General features: G+C 41.6%; 1 protein-coding gene across 2 annotated transcripts in view; it reads right to left on the bottom strand.

Annotated features, from left to right (window-relative positions):
* Positions 1-18,764, bottom strand: part of FRMD4B (FERM domain containing 4B) — a 2,055,076-nt gene that overhangs the window by 179,870 nt on the left and 1,856,442 nt on the right. For both annotated transcript variants that reach the window (XM_044077901.1, XM_044077900.1), the window contains exons 15-16: positions 12,942-13,078; positions 4,052-4,171 (exon numbers count right to left, since the gene is read on the bottom strand). In XM_044077901.1, coding sequence (XP_043933836.1) covers positions 4,052-4,171; positions 12,942-13,078 — 257 coding nt within the window. The remainder of the gene's footprint in view (positions 1-4,051; positions 4,172-12,941; positions 13,079-18,764) is intronic.

The raw sequence follows: 18,764 nt of genomic DNA, 5'->3' as shown, positions 1-18,764 counted from the left end.
CTGAAGTCTAAAATGAATATTCTGCCAGCCCCATCGGCATAGAGGGAAAAAGCCCTGACTATGACCCAGGTGGCTCAAATTTGATTAGAAGCTCAAGCACCTTTTGGAGCTGGTACGGGGGAAGGGAAGAATGAAGAAGTACAGTTGGCCCACCTCGTTTTAAGGGGACGGTGTGGGAGTACATGCCTAAAGCACACATTCCCATTGCAGAATGTCCAGTTCGGACTGCAGACTACACAAGAGCAATGACTACAGGGGGCAGGGCAATCTTGAGAGGTTTTGTCACTTGTGGAAGGTGGTGATATTTCCTCACTAATGCCCATGCTATGCTGCATCTGAACATGTTACTGGGCATTTGCTGTGGGACTAGGGGTCAAGCAGAAAACCCTGATCATCCAGGAAGATGATGGCACCACTTCCAGTTGGCTCAGTCCTTGACTCCAAGGTATCTATTGCCTTAGGATGAAAAAATAGCCAGCTGATCAGAAATAGGGGGTCCTGATGTCCAGGGCAAGGTAAAAACAAAAATGCTTATTTTGTAGTGCATCTAATTCTAAAGGGTATGTCAAGTCAGGGAGCTCACCATACCACTTTATGCCTCACTCATTTAAGACAATGTTGAAATCAGTGTTGTGTTTTCTACCATTCAAACATGCTTCCTGAAAGAACCTAAAAAGTTATAGTGATCCCTTTCAAGACAAATTACAAGTTTGGAAGGCAGAATGGCTTTTTAATAGAAAAATCATAAGGTTGAAAAACTTACAGATTACTAAGAACAGACCTCTGAGTGGGCTAAAAAAGCAATGTTTAATCCAGTTATATCTGCAAGTATATGCATGGAATGCCCCAGTGGGGGAGTCAAAATAAAATTAAGGATCTGGGTACCAGGCTTGTATTTGCGGCACTAGTTATCAGTACTCTTATGTACAGTTACTAATGTGCAGATACTGGGATTTGCACTAAAGTCCAAAACATTGTGCTATCCTGGAGAGTCTTGGAAATGGTATCTACAAGTATCATGAGTATGGGGGTGGAAGAGGGCTTGAGCCCTGCAAAAATGCTTTTAGTGATTTTTGTAGCTGCAGCTACTGGTCTGCAATCAAGTGTTTGTTATATTCCAACAAGGGGGTGAGGATTGACTAAGCTGCTGTAAGTGGAGGCACCTGGTGCTTGTCATGATGATGACCTCCAGCTCTTTAGCAAAGAGCAAAAAAAAAATTTAAAAAAAAATGTTCACATTCTGATATTTGGTGCTCCTAAAATTCAGGAGCTAATCAGGTTCCACTTTTACACCCCACCCCTACCTCCTTCCTCAGCTGAGAGCAAAACAGCTCTTCTTTTTCCTTAAACTGTAGCAAGCTACACTGAGAGCTACAGTGCTAACTTTTTTAAATAAAAGAAACAAAAAACTTTTAAAAGAAACATTCTACCCCACGGACATATGCATTAACATCATAAAATGTGTGTGAAAGTGGATGGAATTGGGGTGGGGCTGGACAGCATCATGGGTAGTGCAGGGAGACAGGCTTTGATCCAGTTTTCAGCATTCCAAAAGTGACACCCTTATGCCACTCCCTTGGGTGGTGTTAATGCATGTTGGTGGTGAGAATACGCCAAAAGCAAAAAAAAAAAAAAAAACTCCCTAAGCAACAAAGTGACTCTACCAAGAAGTATTAAAGATGTATTAATCTCTTCACTGGCTACAAACATGGGTCAGAGTCACTTGGAGCAGGGAGCCTAAAACAGTAAAAGGCAATTAAGGCTGATCTAAGAAGGGATGTCTGGAGGTACTAAATGCTAACTGCATGGTTGACAGATAATGCCCAGTACAAAACAACCTTACATGCTCCATATTTTTTCTGTATTTCAAAAAAATATCTGAGTAACAATTTGGCTGAAAGGAAATGGGATGTAGTACCTTAAAGTGATTGCAAACATCCCATGGTGCCACTAACAGGCTTATAACCAGCAAACAGATGCACACAGGATTTATGTCTATAAAACAATACACTGTGAGTTAAACTATAGGATGTAATCCTTGCCAAATACCAAAACTTCACTAAAACAGACATTAAGCATTTGCTTTAAAGGATGGAAATGGAAAGAATGATTAACCATAGCAGCACAAAAAAAACTGAGAGAAACAGAAAGTTCATGGTCATTAGTAATTATCATAGCATATAGTCAAGGAAGAAAATAACAAAGGAGCAGGCTAGTCTTACTGAAAGTGAAGGAGATGTGCAACAAAACACTGCTTTTAACAAATGTTTATGTATATCTGTTACCACGTGTCTTCCCATAAATTATGTGTAATTATTAGTTTCATAGGTTCATAGGTAAGTATTATGCTAGCAGCCCTTGCTGGCCATTTTAAGTCTAGAAAATTTCCCCTTGTGCTTGAAATAACCTATCCCATTTGGTTATAGACTGGCATTACCCATTCCACGGTCAATAATTATATATTACACTTGAGGAGAATAACTCATAACATAGATAATTTGAGGGGACTCATGCATGGGATAAGGCATTTAGGAGCAGCCCCTGTCCATTAGCAGTACAGGGGGCAGTCTTGGGGTAAATTTCCTTTTTCCCATCCATAGCTCTAAGTGGCACTTCAATATGGACAGGGATGAACTTTGTCTTATGTGGATGGGGAGTTCCTCAGCAGCGGTATCCTCTACGAGATATACCTGTCCCTCCAAAGCATTCTGTTGATGTTGCAGAAGAGGTTTAGATCCTAGACCCGAGTACTTCTGATGATATTTGATTGCTGATGTGTGGTAAATGTAGGTATGGGGATGCTTTGTATGTCAGACACAGGTCATCTTTTAGCTTAGACTAGCTTAACGAGTATAGTGGCAGATCTTTGAGCTGGTCTGTGTAGGACATGTTGTTTAGGCCTTGTCTCCTTTTAGTAAGATATTTCTGTGGGCATTCCAGTTGTTGCATGTGTCTGGACAAATACATGTCAAAGGGGACATTATATTCAATGACTGGCCTAATAGCAGAGTAAAGGGAGTGGGACAATGACATCCCTAGACCTAGACAAAATCTCTTTGTTTATAAGCTGTGCAATATGTAATACAGAATGGCTTTCTTACAACAATGGACACAGTTGCCAAAAGTTAGATCATTCTCCACATAAGTTCTCAAATTCTGAACAACTGGGTCAACTCTTAATGGTGTACTGTTAAGTCACTATAAATATATATATATATATATATATATATATATATATATATATATATATATATATATATATACACACATATGTATACACACATACAGACACACACACACACACACACACACACACACACACACACACTGTTATCTTATTAAACAACTATTGACTATAACTCTATAACCACCGTAATGTAAACAATTTATAAAGATACTGCATGACATAAGTGGCTTCTAGTAGAGGAAGAAAATGCAGTGGCAGAAACTAGACTGACACATCTATACCTTCCAAGTTGTGCACATAATAAGCAGCTGTGTTACACTGCTGCATAACAGCATGCACATGCTACAAGGTGGCACTGTGGCAGCCTCAGGCTGCTGTGCAGACGGGCTACCTGCTTTGCTCTTACCACTAGCCATGGACAGTGAGGTGCAACTAGGACAATTTCCAGTGGACACTCAAGGTAAGCCCATGGACTGATGTGGGGTCCAGTGATCTAGTAATTTGAGAATAAAAGGGAATAGATGAGTGGCACAGCAGCTGAGAAATGCTAACAGTCAGCACTCAGCAGACATAATAGCAATAAAATAATAACAGAATACATAGCAAAGTACCAGCATGGCTTCTGCCTTTACTTAAGTAAAAACATAATGTTCAATTAGACCAAACAGTAACTGAAATTGTTCCTGTGGTTACCATTATCTTCTTATATATGTATTCCTGTTACAATAACTATCCAGTGTTGAAAGATTTAACTTCCAAGGTTTCTTTACTGGTAGTAAGAAAGCATCCTTACAGGTAATTGCCAAAATATTTGTTGCAAATTAGCACAAAGTCAGAATTAAATATATAACATTCTCTGCATACCTCTTCACTTTCCAGAAGACTGTCATCTAATTTAAAAGTTGTGCCTATGCGGCGTCTAATCTGAGGAAGTTTCTCCCTATCACCCAGTGGATATTCTTTTGGTACTTTTCCAGTCAGCTCCTATTAACAACAATAAGGTAATATGTAAGCATCTGAAATGAAGACAGACAAAAAACACTATAACAAACAGATGTTACACAAATGCAACTTTCCTATCGGAAATATTTATAAGCCAGACAGACTACCTTACTGTAACTACTTTAAACTATTACAATGACAAGAATATAGTACATGCAGCACAATGACTGAGCTCCAGACTGAGGAATAAGACAAATTTGCTAAGCATCTTACTGATATACAAACAGATTTTGTAAAGAACATTTTAATGTTGTTAAGTTCTAGTCTGGTGCTACAGCATTAGCAGCTGTCGTCACATTTCAGCATGTCAGCCATTTGTACAGCTTTAAAAAGCTGTTTTTTTTTTACTTTGTTACCACAAAAAAAGCAGAAGTGTGGCAGAGCAGTATCTAAACATTTTTAAAGCTGTTCATTCACCAGAAGGACATTTAGCTTCTGCCTCCTGTCTTGCCAGAGGCTCTAAATGTGGTATAGCTTTCAAAGCCAGTAAATACTTTTTGTTCCAACATGTTTTTATGTAGCTAGTAGTAAAAACATTGGAGCACCCACTGTAACACACTGAAATGGCCTTCTAAAATTCAAAGAGCTGTGAAATGAAAATACAAGAAACACAAATAAACAATCCTTTGAATTAATAAGATAGACAGCAGGCCAATTCCAATATGAAACATGCAGTAGACAGAGTCAATAATTGCAAAGCATATTGTAAAAGCATAATACTATTAAGGAAAATATAAAAAAATGCATTCTAAATCAAAACTACTTTTGACTACTTTTCCTATAAAGTCACTTTCTCCTTACACTAGATATATTACTGCAACCTGTCATCTCACCTTTTATTTAAACCCATATGTTCCTCCCTGCTGTGCAAATCTGTTTCTTAAAACTAGTGCCCTGGCACAAAATGTTTATCACAATTGTTAACACTGTAAATATTGTATAGAATCTTGTGTTATTATTTTTTCTCTTTTACTATTCCTGCTTCTGCAAAGAATATGGGATTAGGGATCCTCACTGTATTTTTTTACTTTTGTTAAAGTGCTTCTGTACTGTTACGATGCTATATTGAAATAGTTCTAAAATATGTATAATTTTGTCTCTTACTGAGCTGTTTTAATGTTATTTACTACTATATAGTGGAGCTTTTCTCCTCGGGCCTCTGCTGAAAATGGACATGTATCCAGCCAGACTAGCCCGGTCAACAAATGTAAAATAAATAAATAAATAAAATACTGCACAATAACTTAAAGATCCTGTAGGAGCCTAATCAAAATGTAACTAGCATAATTTAGTCAGAAAAAATAAGAACATTAATATTAAGAAATATTTAAGCCTTTTGTTTAACTCTGTAAGAAATGCTGTCAAAAACTCATATTTGTTTGTGTCTTTCGGCTTTTCCCGGTTAGGGGTCGCCACAGCGGAACTCCGTTCTGCTAATGATTGGTAGTTGATTTTTATGTGTTGAGTTGCCAGCCTTGACACACAACCTTCAACGAAGGTACGCCCATTTACGCATGTCTCCACGCAGAAGACACTCTAGCTGAGAATCGAACCGGACAGCATTTTACTGTGAGGCAACAACGCTATTGCAGCACCACCACCGCGGATGATGCTGTCAAAAACTCATATACAGTTTAGCAAATAAGTTGAACAGAGGGATGAGGAAATTAAATTCTAGAACAGGAATTGTCTCACAGGTTGGACACAACCAAAATAAAATGGTTACATATATGTTTATTTTCTGCATAGCTTTCATCATAGAAGCACTTGGTGCCAATAACCTCTGACTGCATAGCAACCCTATGTGGCCTGATATGTTGCAGGACCCTATAAATAGCATGCTAACTGCAGCTATTCCATGTCCCAACAATAATAAAAAGTTTTTCAAATATCATATTTAAATGTTGCTTCTGCTGCTATTTGGTCAGAGACCGTCTTTCTTAGACTAAAAGAACAGTCAAAAGCAATAATTAATCCAAAATTTCAGCCATTCTGCATTTCAGGAGTTTTGGGAACGGGAACAATCCCATAAGTACAGATGAAACAGAGGACAAAGAAAGCAGACATCTGACAGTAACAATGCAGGTAAGTTACCTGGTATGCAGTCTGGCCTGCCAAGCTTACTGACAGGACCCTGCAAGTTCAGGACTTTAACAGGCATGCATGTATTTCAGATACATCAACAATGCTACTGTATAAGCCATATGATTACCATGCAACAGTAAATGTACAGGAGGATCTATAGCAGCCTTAAGGATTGAAATAAAATAAGAAATGATGCAAGAAAAATGTGACCCTTATACCACATCTGCTATAATCAGATGTGTGCAGTTCCTGGTGATTAGAAATGCACCTGAATCTCAATATTTATTTAAGAAGACCACTTTAGTTACACAGGATACATGGTCAACGTGGCAATTATTCTTGGAAAGCAAAGCCAAAAGTACAGTTTTGTACCTACCATAAATGTAGATGTCCGATAGGTATGCATCTGCAGTCATAACAAATGGGTTGTCCTGCCTCAGGCAGCCCTTCGGTCGGCCAGATTCCAAAGTCTGGGTCTGGCCTCGGCTGATGTCGCACTTCACCCGACGTCATAGCTGCTGGGGTATAAAGGCATCAGCCGACACCATTTTCCTCAGTGTTTCTTGCCCCAGATGCCAGGTGCCCTCTAGGAAGGCTAAATTTGGATAAATGCAGATAATTCCAAACAGTAGAAAGCAAAATATATATACATACAAACAAATACACCATAATAGATTCCCCCAGCTAGCTAAAAGAGGGGTAAGTACCCTAGGAATACCACAGAGGGAAGGAGGGTGGGTAATCCTGACTGCAGATGCATACCTATCGGACATCTACATTTATGGTAGGTACAAAACTGTACTATGTCCTTCAAGGATGTATCTGCAGTCATAACAAATGGGTAGAATACCATAGCCAAACTGGGGGAGGAGGCACTAAGATAATGATGGTGTAGTTAAGATCCCTTGTAAAACAGCAGTTGCAAAACCTGCTCGGGATCTGGAGTATAAAGGAAGATTATAATGCTTGGCAAATGTATGCACGGAGCTCCAAGTAGCAGCTTCTAAAATGTCTTTGGTAGCCACTCCTCGTAGGAAAGCTGTAGTGGTGGCTGTAGCTCTTGTGGAGTGAGGCCTGATATTTTCAGGAGTTGTCTTTCCATGAAATGAGTAGCAGAATCAAATGCAATTTCCTATCCATTTTGAGATTGTCTGTTTTGAAATTGCTTTTCCTTGCACTCCTGTTGCATATGCTACCAGAAGCTGGTCAGTTTTTATGCTGGCCTTGGTTCTGTCCAGATAGTAGCGCAGTTGTCTGTGTACATCCAAGGTGTGTAGTAGGTTTTCCCCCCCTGTTCTGTGGGTTGGGGAAGAATGTAGGTAAATGTATGGCTTGGTTCAAGGATACCCTGGATACCACCTTTGGCATAAAAGTAGGATTGGTTCTCAGAGACACTCTATCCTGATGGAAGATAAGGAAAGGCTGCACTGCCATTAATGCCTGTAACTCAGATAGCCTTCTTGCTGAAGTGATTGCTAGCAGGAAGGCAGTTTTCCAAGATAAGAACTGTAAGTCTGCTGTTGCTGCTGGTTCAAAAGGAGGAAGTGTTAATTTTTCTAGCACAAAATTGAGATCCCATGCAGGCAAAGGTGGTTTCCTTGGAGGCTTTACATTTTTGATCCCTCTCAAAAATTGTCTGAGGAGAGGATGAGAGAAGACAGGAGGATCCATGATGTACTCTGCTGAAATTGCTGATGCATGTATCTTAATGGAAGAATAGGACAGGCCATTGTGGAACAGTTCTGCTAAGTATTCCAGGATGTGTGCTAGGTTTGCTAGTGTGACATTTTCTCCCTTTTCTGCACTCCAAATGAGGAATCTTTTCCATTTGGCTGAATATGTTTTCCTTGTGGAGTGTCTGCGAGCCTCCAGGATAATGTCCTTAACCCTCTGAGATAAATCAAGTTGGTTTTGTTTTATGCAATTTTCCAAGCAGTTAGCTGCAGTGTTTTTAAGTTTGGATGCAGGGTCTTGTAATTGTTCTGCGTTAGAAGTAAAGGACATAGAGGTAGATGCCATGAATGCGTCCGAGACATGCTTCTCAGTAGCGGGTACCAATGTTGCCTTGGCCAGTCTGGAGCTATCAGAATTACCTTTGGCTGTTCCTCTCTGATCTTCAGTAGAACTTTGTACATCAAAGGAAGAGGTGGAAAGGCATATACTGTCAGGTCCTTCCAGCTGAAAGAAAGGGAGTCCACCCTCCAGGCAAGTGGGTGGTATACTCTTGAGCAGAATTTCTTCAGTTGGTGGTTGTGTGGGGAGGCAAACAGGTCTATCTCTGGCATTCCCCATTTCTTTGTTATGGTTTTGAAAATATCTGGATGCAGCATCCATTTGTGAGCATCCGTGGTAGTTCTGCTTAAGCTGTCTGCTAGTGAATTCTCTTTTCCTGGTACAAATCTGGCCTGCAGTTGGATGTTGAGATTCAGGGCCAAGTTCCACAGGTTCATTGCCGTCCGGCATAGAGGGTATGAATGTGTGCCTCCCTGTTTGTTGATGTACCACATGACTGTGGTATTGTCCGTCCTTATCAGCAGGTGTCCTTGCTGGATGAATGGTCTGAATGCCTCGATTGCATGTTTCACTGCCAGCATCTCCTTTAGATTTATGTGTAGATTCAGCTGGTCTTGTGACCATAGGCCTTGGATACATTTGTCTTCCATGTGTGCCCCCTAGCCTAGGTCTGAGGCGTCCGTGGTGATGGTCTGCCTTGGATGTGGTTTGTGGAAAGGCAATCCTCTGTTTAACTGCCAGGCCTGAGCCCACCACAGGAATTCTTTTTTCAGACATGGAATGATTGGTATCTGGGCTTCTAGACTGTGTCTGTGTTGAGACCATACATTCCTTAGGTACCATTGTAACTTTCTCATATGCAGCCTGGCATGTGGGATCAATATTATGCAGGATGCCATGTAACCCAGGGCCTGCAGGACTTTCCTTGCAGTAATCTGAGTTTGTCTTGTTAATGCCATGAAATAGACTGGTAGTTGCTTTTGTTTTTCCTCTGTGAGAAAAGCCATCTGAGTTATTGTGTCCAGTTCTGCACCCAAAATGTTATCCTTTGGGATGGCACTAGTCTTGATTTTTGTATGTTGACTGTGTATCCCAAGGCTTGCAGCAGTTGTATGACATTGGCCAAATCCTTTATTAATTTTGTCTTGTTGTCCGCTTGTATTAGGCAGTCGTCCAGGTATGGGTAGATTTGAATTCCCTGAAGCCTGCAATGAGCAATTACTGATGCCAGGCATTTCGTGAATACTCTGGGCGCAGTAGATAAGCCAAAGGGCAATGCTGAGAATTGATAATGCTCTGATCCTGCAAGAAATCTGAGGTGTCTTCTGCAATCTGGTCGTATAGGGACGTGCAGGTATGCCTCCTTGAGATCTAGAGTCACCAGCCAAGACTCCTTGCCCAACATGGGAAGAAGTTGCTGTAGGGTCAGCATTTTGAATTTTGGAACAATGAGGTATGTGTTCAGTGCGGACAAATCGAGAATAGGCCTCCATTGATTTTCTTTTCTTGGCACAAGGAATCGTCTGGAGTAAAATCCTTGGCCTTGTTCCATAGATGGTACCTTTTCTATTGTTCTCATCCTTAGTAAACTGATGATTTGTTTTAGAGCCTCTGATTTCTGGCTTGGTGGAAGGTTTGGCATTCCTCTCTTTTTTGGTAGAGTGTGGAAGTGAAACCTGTAGCCCTTGTCTATTGTTTGTAAAGTCCATTTGTCTCCTGTAATACAATGCCAATTTCTTGAGAATAAGGCTAGCTTTCCGCCCAAGGGTGCTTCCAGTTGTTCCCTGGTAGGCGGAATCAGAGCCAAGTCATTGTGTCTGTCCTGTAGAAGTGGTTGCAGTCGCAGCTGTGGTGGCACTTCTTTGGTTGGCAGGTTGCCACTGACGACCCCTGTAGGCACCCCTAGATTGACCTCTGCCTCTTGGGCGTCTATTTCTGCCTCTCTGTGCTCTGGAGGTGTCTGGAAAGGACCAATTCTTTGAAGGCCAATTTCTGCTAAACCTCGGAGGTTGGACCTGCAAGACATCCTTGACTGTTTGGACAGATTTTGCTTTTTCTTCCACTTTCTTTAGAACCTCCTGTGCAGGGGAGCCAAACAAACTGTGTTTCTCCATAGGGGCATCCAGGAGTTTAGACTTAACATGGTCTGGTAAGGATTGTTCTTTTAACCAGGCATGCCTTCGAATCACTGCTCCAGTCATAGCTGATCTAAATGAAGCCTCCAGTGCATCATAGCCATATTTTAAGAAATGATTACTGACCTGCTGAGAATTGTGTACCAAATCCTGAAGGGACTTACGGTCTAAAGGTTCAGGAGAGGCCAGCTTTTTATTCAGCTGATCTAACAAAAATTCCTGGTACTGTATCATGTGAAATTGACAGTTTAAAGCCCTGGCAGAAAGAGTAGCAGATGTATAAACCTTTTTACCCTATCTCTCTAATGCTCTAGATTCTCTTTCAGATGGTAGTAGGTTTTTGGCAGAGGCAGCTGCAACACATTTAGGGCCCTGAGAAATGGTTTCTGGGTCTGCAGCATGAGCCTTATACAAGTGGTAGTGAGAATCCGGGACCCTGTAGTATCTGTCAGGCTTTGCAGGGGCCGGGGGAAGAGAATCAGGGGCAGTACTGGCATCATTGTATGCATCATCAACAACTGATAGTACAGGTGGAATGGCTAAAGGCCTATGCTGTGGTAAGTGTAAAAAAGTCCTTAGCCTTTTCCTAGAATCAGAAAAATCCTGACCCTGCCATTGGAAGTGTTCCCTCATTGAGTGTAGGGTTTCCCCAAAAGAAAATTCTTCTGGAGGTGAGGCAGAAGGAATGGAGTCTTCTGCATCAGAATCCTCATAAGGTGAGTACGGGCCTTCCTGATGGTCCGATACATCTGAACCATCCGAGGAGTAGTCAGAGGACAGAGGTTCAGGGGGTTCAGTCCTAGGCCTCTTTTCAGGGGGGGTTGTGAGGCCCTGTCTGGGTGAGGATGGGTTCCCCTGATCAGAGAAATAAGGTCCTCAGCAAGGCTGAGAATCTGGGAACTTGAGGTAGGCCTGTGAGAGGGAGCTTTTGAAGGTAAGGCCTTGGAAAGTTTGGCTGCTTTAGCCCTGGAAAAGGCCTTGATAGACATAGAAGCAGGGGGTCTAGCTGCTCCACGTGCAGGAGTAGAGATGTCCAACGGAATAGTGTCAGACAACTCTTGTGTGCCTGCTACTTCAGCAGGAATTTCTGTAGCCGACTTAGCCATGGCCTGTGTGGCCTCGGTTATCGGAGGCATGCTTTCGGCCGAAGGGAGAACCGAGGTCTCGGTTTCAGCCGAAACCGAGACACTCGCGGTAGGCCTAACCGTGGTTTCAGATGAAACCGCGGGCCGCGAGTGTTGGTCCTTTTCTTTGCGTTTTTTAGCTAAATGTGTAGTCGGAGTCTCCGACGGCATTTTATATGCAAAAGTGGAGCCAAAAAACTCTTCTGCAAACTCCGACCGACGTCTAAGAGTCCGTCGGTTGAAGGAAGCACAGGCTAAACAAGCTGATACGTCGTGGTCTGGGCCTAAGCAAGGAAGGCAGTAAGAGTGGAAATCCTTATGAGGTATTTGTTTCCCACAAGTTAAACAATTATTTACTTTGTCTGACATCGGCTGAGGCAAGAAAGAGTCCCCAACGGGGTACTTAGCTTTTTAGAAGTCTTCGGTATGCTGAAATCTCTGGATCTGACCGACCGGCACTTGCGAATAGCTTCTGCTTCGGGCACCACGCGGCAAGAAAAACTGAGGAAAATGGCGTCGGCTGATGCCTTTATACCCCAGCAGCTATGACGTCGGGTGAAGTGCGACATCAGCCGAGGCCAGACCCAGACTTTGGAATCCGGCCGACCGAAGGGCTGCCAGAGGCAGGACAACCCATTTGTTATGACTGCAGATGCATCCTTGAAGGACATCAACAGATTTCTTTATGCACAGGTGATACAAGAAAGGACTGTGATGAAGTCCAAATGATAAGTAGAGTGCTACAGTAAAAATATATCAGAAATGCATCTAAAATCTTTTTGAAATGGGACTTATGCCTTTCACAAGCATATCATGCGCAACACAAACCCACTGAAAAACAAAATACATTAGCTGTATCTTTTATCCATTCTGTATTATTTTTACATAAAATGTACTGAATTCCATGAGATGCACTCAGCAACAAATTAAGTATCATAAGGTGCTAATGGAAAGTATGCTTTTGACAGCAATTAACAATTCTTCTGACAGCAGACTTAAAACACTTCAGATTTTGTATAGCATCTTGTAAGAGACCCTCAAGAGTCCCACGTAACCCCAATGGAAAGTAATATATTTTCAGTAAACTACCACTCCTACCAGAATGCCTAACATGAGTAGTTTGTTAACAATGTAGCAGTTGACTTTATCCACTGCATACGACTGTTGTGTGTGTACATATTGCTGAAACAATTTCAGACTGAAAGTAGGCATGGTGTGGTGAGTAACAGCAAGAAGGACATATGATATTTAACAAATCATGCAACAAGCTGAAAAGTCAACAACAGACATTCAGGCTGTTGCAGGAAATCAAATGGCTGCTACTACAGCATCAAGCAACGAAACTGTAGAAAAATTATAAAACATTTGTCTTACTGAGTACTAAAATATACTTACAGCTTCACGTAAACAGATTTGTTTTAGTTCTTCTAGCTTCTGAGCAAGAAGTTCTTGTAAAGCTGCTTCCTTTTTTTTAAGTTTGGCAAGCTTTTCCTTTCTTTGCTCTTCACTTATCTCATATTCTTCCTGGGAGCCTAAAGAGAGACAAAAATGCATTACAAGTAGGGGTATGCAATAGTATAGAGCAACCACTTTAAAAACAAACGTGTGGTGGAACCATGCTATAAACAAATAATTTACTTTACTTGTTTATGTATGTTAAGTACGATATATGTATTTATTCTTTTATTTATTTTTGTTTGTTTACCTGGGTAGTACACTGATCTCAGTGAACCTATTACAGGCACAGCCCAGATGACTGTGAAAACAAGGGAAAAAAAAACATATTTGTATATGGAAACAAACATATAAGTAGAAAGATATGACCGACATGTATGCACAGCAGTCATTTACTAACTTTTGTGATGAATACAGGTAGTCAAAAGAGACAAAAAAGAGCAAAAAAGAGGGGATTATGGAGGAAAGAAAGTTTTGGCACGGAGAAGAGGATAAAGAGAAGATATTAGTAAAGGGTAGTAACAGACAGATTTAGGTTACATGTTCTATGTTGCTGCACTGGTATTTTCCTTAGATAAACAGGTGTTTTAAGTTGAAGTCAAAAATCGGTGTAGGTCAAGATGGGAATTTGTTTAAAGAAAGTGGGACAGAATCCCATAGTTTTTGGAGCTAATGTGGAGGAAGCATGGCTGGTAATGAGTAATTTTGTTGCTGGTGTAATCAGATTGGAGGTGGACTGAGAGAGATCTTTTAGGTTGAATGAGATATTTTTTTGGAATGAGTTTATGTTTACTGGGGACAATGTGTCAAGAGTCGAGAGTTTTGTATACTAGGAAATCTGATTAGGAGGTCTGTTCTACAGAACAAAAGAAATTAAAGTTCTGAAGGTTCTATCAAAAGTTAAAAAAAAAAAAAAACAGCTCCATGCGGTCTGACACAGTGCTGCTTCCTCTTTGACTTCGTCCTGAATCTGTTAACTGTCACAGTCTCATGTTTTGTGTCAGAGACATGTAGTCATCATCACCCTATGTAAGTCATCATCATCTTCCATCATTATCAATCCCTTCTTCCCATTTTCTACATGGGGTTAGGGTATCATCATTTCCATTCCTCTCTATTCAATGCCACTCTTCGACCTTCTTCAACACTCATGCCTGACTGTCGCAAGTCTTCTCTCCCACAATCCAACCATCTCTTTGCTGGATGCCCTCGTTTCCTCTTGCTTTCATCCTATCTATCCCAAATCTTCTTCACCAGATTGTCTTTTGCTTTTCTGCACATGTGCCCAAAACACTGTAATCTGTTCTCTTTGAGCTTTTCTGCAATTGGAGCTACTTTGGTTTCTGCTCTTATGTCCTCATTTCTTTGTCTGATCCACACTGTGCATCCTACTATCCATCTCAGACACTTCATCACCATCACCACTAGCTTCCTCAGCTGCTCACCCTTTACTGCTCAGGTTTCTGTGCCATACAGTAGTACTGGTCTCACCACTATTTTTATTTTGTACATCTTACTTTTCAGCTTCTTTGGCATTCTTTTGTCATACACTACACCTGACACACTGTTCCAGTTGGCTGCAGCCCCTCTGATTCTAGCTTTGACCTCCTCATCCAGACTTCCCTCCTCCTCAGCCATCCCTCACAGATACTTGATGCTGTTAATCTGTTCCACTATCTTCCCTTCTGTCTCAATTCTCAGTTTCTTCTGATATCCCACATTTGCTGCCATTACAGCTGTCTTATCTGTATTCAGTTTCATTCCATGTGCCTTAAGTTTTGGGTTTCATTCCCCTATCCTTTGCTAAAGTTCTTGCTCAGAGTCTTCCTGTAATGCCACATCATTTGCATTCAGCAACTTGGCTAATCTGTCCCCTCAGACCTAGTCGCTAATGTAGTCCATCATCAGTATGAATAGAGGGCTGAGAGTTGAACCCTGATGCACGCCCACTCCCATTGGGCACCCCTCTGTGAGACCGAACACTGTTCGTGCTTGAGTTATTGGGTCCTTGTACATAGCTTGCATTAATCTACAAAATGCCTGTGGGACTTTGAACTACTGCAGAACTGCTCAAATCCGTTTTCTTGGGACCCTGTCATATGTTTTCTCCAAGTCTAGGAATGCTCAGTTGCACTCTCTTCATTTCTAGCTTCTTCTCAAGTACCTGTCTCACTGCAAATATTGGCTCAGTTGTGCTACATCCTGATCTGAATCCGAATTGCTCATCTCCCATTTTACTACCCTGCATATTCTTTTATCAAACACCTCTCCAGAACTTTCATGCAATGTGACAGGAGCTGGTTCCTCTGTACTGCATACAGTTGTGAATGAAAGCTTTGTTCTTGAACACAGGCACTGGTATGCTTATTTTGCAGTCCTACAGGATACAGCCTTCTCTCCATACTGCTATGAGTACCCTCAGGAGCCATTTCTTCCCTATCTCACCCAACATCTTTATGACATCTACTGTGACCTCATATGAGCATACGGCTTTCCTTGACTTTATTTTCCTTAGTGTTGTTCTTATTTCTTCTATGGTGGAATCCTTCTCTCTCTCATTGTAGGCTCTGTCTGGGGCAGTACAGCCTTTGTGGGGTTTTCTCCATTCAGAAGCTGCTAGAAGTACTCCTTCCATCTATCTTTTATGTCCTGTGGACTGGTCAGCAAGTTGTTGCTGGCATCCCTTATGAAGGATGTCCATCTTCTTTATGTTTATATCTTTGCCTTGCAAACCTGATATAGTTTCTTTGTACCATCTACTGAATCACTTTCCAGAAGCTGGTAGAGTGCCTCTGATGTCTTGTTCTTTGCTACTTTGTTAGACAACAAATATTCCTTCCCAGTTTGGTCTGTCTTTTCTATCTCCCACTTTTTCATGCATTCCTTCTTTCTTTTGATGACTTCCTGAACTTCTGCATTCTATTACTAGCTTTCCTTATGCACCTTATTTCCATACCTGGCTCGGCCATATATTTCTTCTGTAGTCCTCAGACATGCTGTTTTGAAGCACTGCTATTGTTCTTCTTCAGTGCCACCTATTTCCTATTCTTCTTGGGGTGCTAGAGCCCTGAATAATTCCTTGAACTGTTCCGCTTTCTCTTCAGTCAACTTCCAGGTCTTTAGCCTGGTCTCTGTTGATCTTAGAGCCTTCTCTGATCACTGCTTGCAGCCGACTGTGGGAGTCAGTGGTTTATGCTGTGGGCTGAACTGTTTCACTGGGGATGACTTTGCAATCTCTGATTCTACCCCTTCCCTTACTAGGAGGAAGTCTGTCAGAGTTGCACGACAGCCACTCTTGTATGTGATCTTGTGACTGTCTCTCTTTCTGAACCACGAGTTGACTACTCAAGCCATTTGCCAGACAGAAGTCTAGAAAGGCTTCTCCTTCTTTATTCCTGCTGCCCCACCCATGTGGACCCAGACAGTCCTCATACCCTGTTCTGCCTATTACAATTTGTGCATTCAGGTTACCCAGTCTCAACAGCAATTCATGCTGTCCTGCTTTTTCTATTTGCTCCTGCAAGTTTCACTCAACAGCTATCCTAGGTAACCCAAACTAGGCAACTGGACACCGGATGGCCAGTAGCTTACTGATCCAGGACTACTGGGCCCTATGGAGAGTACACACTGGCAAACAGGGGCACATGCATCTCTCCTACCATTAGCATGGGTCCCTGGTGTAGGTCAGAGTAGGCTAGGTTCTCAACTGACTTATCACCAACAAATACCCATGCCATTCTGGCGACATTAGTTAACATGCCCAAATCACCTATAGTCACATTTTTGTCCTGTTGAGTGGCTAGACCTGCCATGGAATGGAGTGTTTGATCCATGCTCGCTTATCTTGAGGATACTGTCCACTATAGTAGATGTCTAAACTGGTTGGTCTATATAATTCTTCCCACTATAGGGCACCATCAAGAGACTGTGCTGTTGCCCACAGCACCATTCCTGGGTGAATATGAGATGGAAACAGCATGTTTTTCACAGGTGAGGGTAACTTCAGAGAGACACAGGGCGAACATGCAGACTCGAAACAGCCATTGGCCAGAGGTCAGAATCAAACCTTGTATTTTGTGCATAAGAGGCAAAGACCTTAACCATTATGCTAACTGCTAACTGGTCCCCTTCATAAGTGTGGCCCTAGTACTGATCCTGCCCTTACCAAGATAATGGAATGCAGCATTATGCACCTCACAAAACAAAGATAATAGCACTTTATTATCCTTCTGCTCAGCCAATTTGGTTTTGCAAAGGGTAGATCATGCCTACTTAAACTTAACACACATCTTTGAAAAGTAATGGAGGATCTGGATGAGGGCATGTTAGTACACACAGGACACCTTGAGCTAGTCAAGGCCTAATACCATTCCACACTTGGGTATTATAGACAAACTAATCAAACTAAATGCAAACTCTTGTGTAACCTACTGGACAGCAAACTGGCCACAGAGAGATCCCAACAAATTAGGACTGTGGGTAGACTCTTTATTAAAGACGCTTTACTAGTGGGTTCTCCAAGGCTCTGTACTGGCACTGCTCCTATTTGGTATCTGATGTTCAAGCAGATGTCAACAGTCTCTGGGTGACCAAGCTTGCAGATGTCTGCAAATGTGGAGCCATCGTTAACTCGCTGGATAATTTTTTGATCTAGGATCTAACATGTACAAAAAAACTAATGGTGCCAAGACCTTGACCCAAAGTTAAATGTCAAAAGGTATGGTACTGTGTCCTTTGGAAAACATGAGTTTTCATGCACCTACCACATGAATGACACCCCTTTCAAAATTACAGTTACTAGGGAATTGGGGACTTTCACAGACAATGAGCCTTGCTCTGATCACCATGCATAATGATCATTAGAAATTCCTTCAACCTGTCTCAGTTGTTTTCAAAGTTATGCCTTCTAGGTCAAGGGATGTTATCCCTTTCTTCTTCTCCCTTACTAGGCCCAAAATAAAATACAGTTCGCCCTTTGGCATGCACCCATCCAGACCCATGATTCAAGTTGAACGACCCCAATGCTTTCTCACAGTGAAAATCAAGGGTGTGTCCTCTACTTTCTGTGCAGAATGCATTACTCTCTTTTCAATCTCATGCAGACTCTTGTGGGGGTGACTTCTGCCTAGCCTACATGGTTTCAAATAACCCTATCCTGCATTACTTACTTCCTACATTTTTCTAAAACCTGTAATACCACAGGCACCCATTCAAGAAATGTAAAACTCCATAACAAAACAAACAGAACTTTCTATTGAAATAGATAGCTCTCCCAAAGAATTCCACACTTCTGGACAGACAAAACTTTCATATTAAACACAGTAATTCTCTAACCCCCATTCAAACACAACTCAGATGAATGGATGGGTAACCAAAAACATACCCAATGTCTGGCCTCAGAATGCCTTATGGAAAGGTTAACACTGAGGGAATTATGTAGGCTAAGTTGCAAATGATCTGCTCAGAAAATTGCATAGTAATAACCTACAAACCTACGAACTGTAGAACATAGCTGTCAGCACAATATATCTATCTATATGTAAATACATCCATTCATCCATCCACAACCTCTTTTCCCATTTTTTTGCATATGGGGTTCAGGGTGTCACTTCAACAGTGAAAATCTGTGGTTCTTCCATAGCACACACTCACACCCATGGCCAATTTAGAGTGTGCAATCCACCTATATATGTCTTTGGAATATGGGAGGAAAACCAGAGCACGTGTGTGTGTGTGTGTGTGTGTGTGTGTGTGTGTGTGTGT

This window comes from Protopterus annectens, chromosome 7.part0, assembly GCF_019279795.1.
Source record: "Protopterus annectens isolate FY-2018-M chromosome 7.part0, PAN1.0, whole genome shotgun sequence".
Lineage (NCBI taxonomy): Eukaryota > Metazoa > Chordata > Ceratodontiformes > Protopteridae > Protopterus > Protopterus annectens.
The sequence above is the reverse complement of the archived record's forward strand: the minus strand, read 5'-3'. Positions and strand labels throughout refer to the sequence as shown.